This window comes from Garra rufa, chromosome 10, assembly GCF_049309525.1.
Source record: "Garra rufa chromosome 10, GarRuf1.0, whole genome shotgun sequence".
Taxonomy (NCBI): domain Eukaryota; kingdom Metazoa; phylum Chordata; class Actinopteri; order Cypriniformes; family Cyprinidae; genus Garra; species Garra rufa.
Genome location: NC_133370.1, coordinates 21,652,542 through 21,659,500, shown reverse-complemented (window position 1 = coordinate 21,659,500; position 6,959 = coordinate 21,652,542). Strand labels below are relative to the sequence as shown.

Sequence of the window (6,959 nt, the reverse complement as noted above, 5' to 3'; positions counted from 1 at the left end):
AGTGACTAACTTGCCCCTGGCTTTTTTTAGTCAGGAAAAAGATTTTAAATATTCAAGAAATCCAATATAGAAGATAACTAATAATATAAATACATTTAAATAATAATATAACACTACCAGTCAAAAGTTTTTGAACAGTAAGATTTTTAATGTTTTTTTAAGAAGTCTCTTCTGCTCACCAAGCCTGCATTTATTTGATCAAAAGTACAGCAGAAACACCAAAAACATTTTTTTATGTTTTTTACTATTTAAAACTACTATTTTTTTATTGATTATGTTTTAAAATGTAATTTATTCCTGTGATTTCAAAGCTGTATTTTTAGCATCATTACTCGCATGGTCCTTTAGAAATCATTCTAATATTTTAATTTGCTGTTTAAAAAAAATAAATTAATAAAATATATAAAATAAAATAAATAAATATATATATATGGGGGACGAAAAATTACTTAAGTGTAAATAAATAAATAAATGTGGAAATACATAAATAAACGAATAAATGAATAAATAAATGAATGTAGAAATACATAAATAACTAAATGAATGAATGAATAAATTAATGCTGAAATAACTAAATAAATGCAGATATGCATAAATAAATAAATAATTCTGTCAAAAGTGTAATTTAATTTCCACATTTATTTATTTATGTATTTATTCATTTATTTATATGCACTGATCTTTGGGTCTTTCTATTCATCAAAGAATCATTTGAGTGTACTCAACTGTTTTAAATATTGATAATATTAATAAATGTTTCTTGAACAGCAAATTAGCATATTAGTATGATTTCTGCAGGATCGTGTGACACTGAAGACTGAAGTAATTTTCCTTTGATCACAGGAATAAATTACATTTTAAAATATATTCAAATAGAAAAGTTACTTTAGTTAGTAAAATTATTATTATTATTAAAAAAATAAATTATAAAAAACAATACAAATTTATAGTTATAGTATAGGAGTAGTAGACTTAGTCAACTTAATAGACTACAGGTTTATTTTCAAGATTAAAACAAATCATCTATAATATAAAAAATATTTAAAAAAAGGTGTTCAAAATATTTTGAGGGAAAAAATGTTTGTGTTTGTGATTTTACTAATAAAAATATGATTCATTCATGAAAAGTTAAAAAGTCAGTGTTCAGAAAATAAAGTCTTAAAGTCGTTTTTTTAGACTGACCCTGTATGTCAAATAATCCAGCTTGAATTAAAAATAAATAAATAGCAAGGAGACTGCATGGTTTCAACGTAAAGTCTTTATTTTAAGATTCGAAGACTTGATAGCCAAGTTTGTTTTTCTTTCTGACTGAACTTACAGTGCAGCAAACACAGAAAAAAAGGTAAGAGAGAGTGGCAAAATCCATCCTAAATTTAACATTAGGACTGAATCCAGTTTATTCACTTAAATGTGAATTGTCCTTTTGACTGTTTCCAGACTTCAATATGCTACAATATTAGCAACACAAGAATCCATGATGTGGAGTTGTGCTGGATTGAACATCTAAAACAGATAGACGTGGTCCAACAGTGGGATCTAAACGAAACAGTCCAGGAATGATGCGTCCACAACTTTCTACCACAAATCTTGAAGTTGTTTTGTCTTGTTCATGGAGCAGAGATGTTGTTTGTGCTGAATTCCTGTTATTTATTCCTTAGTTAATATTATTTTAATCGTAACATGTCCTAAAACAGAGAAACAAAACCATAATAAACTACACTTGAAGGTTCCATCCCTCTCCATGCTGAAACACTTTAGCCCTATAAATGTCAAATACTATCATCATCAAATATAGTACAGGTGGCATTCATTAATACATCTTCTTTTGTTAATACAATAGGAGTTAAAAACCAAGAGTGAATGCTGGTCTCCCTGATAGGGTAACGAGAAAAGAGGCAGCGTTAGTTCATTCTGAGTCATATCGAGTCAGTCACTTACTGCCGGGTCCCCTTGCAGCTCATTTCAACGTAAAAACAAACCAAAAGAAATCACATTCCACAGTCACTGTAAGCAAACAACAAAACTCCTCCTAACCTTTAATTAACAGATTGTGTTCTGCTCAACATATATCCATTTTTATACAACGTTTGACCAGTCAGATCCATGTATGTATGAGTGATGCTTTATAAATTAATTGGACCAGATGAATAAGGTACGCTGTTGTATGACCTAATAAAATATCAACAAGGGCACTTTCCCAGAGCTGAGGCATCGGTTTTGTCAGATTTGGCATTAAACGACAATGGGGAAGGAATAAAGCGGTCCCACAGATGCAACCAAGGCCGTAACCACAATGGACGCTCAAATATTCGATCGATATGCGCTCGTCAGTGGTTTATTCTTAAAGGATCCGTGTATTAAGACTTGCTTTGGCTTAATATAACATAAATGACATCTCTCGCTGAAATACGTAGTAGAAAACCCATGAAAGATTTACGTTAATTAAGAAATCCCGATTGTTTTATACATATTTTAGACTATGGGGGCGCCATTGTTCCAATGATGTAAAATGGTTGCATTTAGTGAGCTAATGGCTCTACCTGTTGTTATTTTTACCACAACACAACTCGGAATACTGAAATAGTTCTGATAATTCGCTGTGAACCCATTATTTCCTAAGAATGTCGATTAAGACTCTTGTTTTAATTACTTCGTTTCATAATAAAGAATGTAACTTAGACATATTTTGGTTTATAAACTGTTGATTCATCAGTTAGTCATGTTAGCACTCGGCTAATGTATCCACTATTATTGTTTTATGTGTTTACACTTTAGCTGTGGGCACATAGTTTTTATGTCATTATTTTAAGAACGGATTGGAGCACTATATTATTGTTTTATGTAAAGGTGCATCAGGGTTGCCAGGTTTTCACAACAAAACCCACCCAATTGCTACTTAAAACTCAACTTAAAAAAACGCATTCAGGGGTGTAAAATACACACTTTTGTCGGGGTTCCCCTGGTAAATTTGCATTCCAGGGGCTAAATATGTCGTTATTGGGGTCGCTTCAACCCGCAGACATTAAAAACAACTGCGGACTTGGCAACACAGATGGTAGTGCTCACTAACTTGCTCAAGTACTCCTCTCTGTGCCAATCACAACAAGCTTGGCCAGCTGACCAATCAGAGCAGAGTAGGCCTATGGAGGGGAGGGGTTTACCAATATTATGCTCAAAGCTGCTTTGAATGAACCGTTTCGAAATTATTCATAAATTACTACGTATAAACGTGTATTCTAAGAAAATTACAATGTTTACTGATCTTAGATTCATTTTAACCTGTTGTAGGGGACTCCAACACAACACTTTTAAAACTCATATGACCTGCTTTTTAAAATGCCATACCATAGATTTTTGCCCCTGAATATCAAGTGAAATCTGCGCTGAGAAACTCCTTCAGTGGCTGCGGTGTCATGACAAGCATCGCCATATTTACATCCTGTCAGGATGGCATCTAGCGTTTCTTGTTTCTGCCATTTGTAACCTCTTTCACTAGCTGTGGTCCACTAAAAGTCCCAAAGGCATCAGGGCTAAAGTGGAGAGAACAAAGATCTCAAAGATCAAAGAATCTTTAGGAAGATTTTTTTGTCCATAGGTATCTTCCCACGCTTTTCTCCTTAATATCGCTAGGAAAGCAGTGAAGACTTGCATTGCTTCTCTTGTTTCCATTCTACTGAAAATTACAACCAAAAGCCACACAATCTGGCATTGTATCAGTATTTTATTTTCCAAGTTGTATTGCGGTAAAATAGCAACAGGTAGTTCCAGTAGCTCACCGAGTGCAACCATTTTTCTTAAGTGAAATAATGGCATCCTCCATAGTCCAAAATATGTATAAAACGATGTGGATTTTTTAATAATAACGTAAGTCGTTCATGGGTTTTCTACAACATATTTCAGTAAAAGACATTGTTACATTATATTAAGCCATACAAGTCTGGTTACCTTTAAATTATCACTGGTTATGTGGTAACGTCCTTGGACACAGCCACCATATGAACATACTGGCTGATAGAAAGTGGTAGCATTACGCCAGCAATTTTCTAGGGCTGTAAATTGGTCTCCTACTCACCGAAGCTTCTTTGTGAGCGATGCAAACTGAATAAATGCATATTTTGATTGTTTACATATAGCAGATGAGATGTTCAAACCTTTACATTTTGGTTTTGATCCCTGACCAGAATCCCACTATGCTGGGAATTTCAACACTGGTATAGTATTTAAGTATTCTTGCTCATCATTTACGCCTTCTAAAAATTCAAGAGATGATCTTTTTTTTCTTTTAAAACAGTACACTAAAATGTCTAGAGTCACTCTGGCTCCATAAGCAAGCAGGGTTAACATACATTTGCACACTTGTACATTATACATACGTACATAAATATACACTTACATCTGTGCATATGTATGTACAGAGACACACTTAAAATGGACATACATATAATTCTATATGTGTACACATACACAAAGTTACAGCATACATGTTAAGTGCTAGATTTCCAAGTATAGCTACTGCAAGCCCAGTTTGGCATGCTGGGCTGCCATGGCTACGATAATACTGGTAGGCAGGATAACACAGTTTATGAACAACACATAGTTTACACATTTCACCCTTGAGGATTAAGGGAGCATGGGTTTGATACTTCATGTTTTGTTTTGTTTGGAGACCGTTTGGGTTTCAGCAGCTATGTACAGAGGCAATGCCCACAGTCCAGTGTGAGGCCAGAGAGAGCGGAGCTTGTGCTAGTTAGAGAGCCTCTCGGCTGCCGCTTATACGCTGTCAGTCTGACAGAATGTGCACGAAGGACATTGGGAAGACCCCTTTCCTTTCAGGCTGCCCTTCTATGTGCCCGATCTGTAAAAAGGCAGGTTGATGAATTTGACAATCTGCATTAACAGTACTAGTAGCAAGCGCACGGCACGGATTTACTTACCCACCACTCCTGGTCTTCCTCTCCTGTAACAACTATAACCTCCCCCTCCACAAAAGTCAACTCATCGTCATTATCCGCTTGGCAATCGTAGATGGTTTTCACACGCTTTATTTTGTTCTTGCCCTGCACAGAGATGATCTCAGGTTATTAGTGTTACACCTGTTGATTTTTTCTAATATACATTATTATTAAAAAATGAGGGGTATTTTTTTAGGTTTTTGAAAGAAGTCTCTAGTGCTCACTAAGGCAACCTTTATTTAATTAAGAATACAGTAAAAACATTAACAATGTGAAATATTGAACTGTTTTCTGTTGAGGTTGCAGAATCTGCAAAATGTTAATTATTTTGCCAAAATAAAAAGGATCATGCAAAATGCAAAAATGTATTTAGTACTGACCTGAATAAGAGACTTCACACAAAAGACATTAACATATAGTCCACAAGAGAAAATAATAGATAATAGTTGAATGTATAAAAATGGCCCTGTTCAAAAGTTTACATACGCTTGATTCTTAACTTGTTTTAGAAGGAAAAACAATGCATTAAGAGGGGGTGAAAACTTTTAAAATTTGAAGATCAGGGTAAATTTAACTTATTTTGTATCTTTTGAAGCTTCTGAAGGGCAGTACTAAATGAAAGAAATATGATATTTAGGCAAAATAAGAAAAATGTACTCATTTTCATTTTGATCAAAATGGCTCTTAATGCATTGTTTTTCCTTCTGGAGGATCATTTTTATAAACTCAACTATTAGTTTCTCTTGTGGACTACGTGTAAATGTCTTTTATCTTTTTCAGGTCAGTACTATATAAAAAATAACATGCATTCTGAAAGGTGTATGTAAACTTTTGACCTCAATTGTATATTCTAAAATCTATTAAAAATGTTCAGCAACCATTACTACATGGTTCAGTGTCACATGATACTTCAGAAGTCATTCTAATAAGCTGATTTGGTGATCAAAAAACACATATTTTTTAATATTAATGTTGTAAACACTTAATATTTTTGTGGAAACCATGATATATATTTTTCAGGATTCTTTGATGAATAGAAATTTAAAAAGAATGGCATTTATTTAAAACAGAAATCTTATGTAACATAAGTCTTTACTGTGATTTTTTTAAACAAATTGTGTCTGTGGTAAATAAAAGTACTAATTTCTTTCAATAAAATGCTGATCCCAAAACTGTAAGGAATATAAAACAAACAAACAAAAATCTAAATAAATAAATGTATTTTTTTAAATAAGAAAATAACATCTAAACTAATGCCTTTTTTACGTATTTTTTTAAGTTGCTAAACCATCAATAAATATTTATAGTTCACCCAAAAATAAAAATTCTGTCATTAATTACTCTCATTACTCTCATGTCGTTCCAAACCTGTAAGACCCTTCATCTTTCGGAACACAAATTAAGATATTTTTTATGAAATTTGAGAGGTTTCTGACCCTGCAGAGACAGTAACAAAACTGACACGTGACATTCAAGGCCCAGAAAGGCAGCAAGGACATCGTTAAAATAGTCCATGTGACATCAGTGGTTCAACCTTAATTTTATGAAGCTACGAGAATTTCTTCTCTTCCACGTCAGTCTTTAACACTTTTAACTAGTAGTTAGATTGCTGTCTATGCAGAGTCAGAAAGCTCTCAGATGTCATCAAAAATATCTTAATTTGGTCGGCGCTGATAGCCTTGTGGGCAGCGCGTCGACATATAGCGCCGTTGCGCTCCGGGCGTCCCGTGTTCGAATCCTGGCTCAAGGACCTTCTGAATCCTGCCCCCTATCTCTCTCCAACTATGTTTCCTGTCAATTCTGATCTGTCCTATCATAATAAAGGCAAAAATGCCAAAAATAAATCTTAAAAAAATAAATAAATAAATAAATAAATATATATATATATATATATATATATATATATATATATATATGTGACCCTGGACCACAAAACCAGTCTTAAGTCGCTGGGGTATATTTGTAGCAATAGCCAAAAATACATTGTATGGGTCAAAATTATTGATT

The 6,959-nt window shown here is 33.4% G+C and overlaps 1 protein-coding gene across 1 annotated transcript in view; it reads right to left on the bottom strand.

Moving 5' to 3' along the window:
• Positions 1 to 1,240: 1,240 nt before the first annotated feature.
• asap1a (ArfGAP with SH3 domain, ankyrin repeat and PH domain 1a) overlaps positions 1,241 to 6,959 on the bottom strand; it is a 72,173-nt gene continuing 66,454 nt past the window's right edge. Inside the window, exons 27-29 of the mRNA XM_073849398.1 lie at positions 6,704 to 6,762; positions 4,935 to 5,057; positions 1,241 to 4,855 (exon numbers count right to left, since the gene is read on the bottom strand). Of these exons, the coding sequence (XP_073705499.1) occupies positions 4,781 to 4,855; positions 4,935 to 5,057; positions 6,704 to 6,762 (257 nt within the window). The 3' untranslated portion in view covers positions 1,241 to 4,780. The remainder of the gene's footprint in view (positions 4,856 to 4,934; positions 5,058 to 6,703; positions 6,763 to 6,959) is intronic.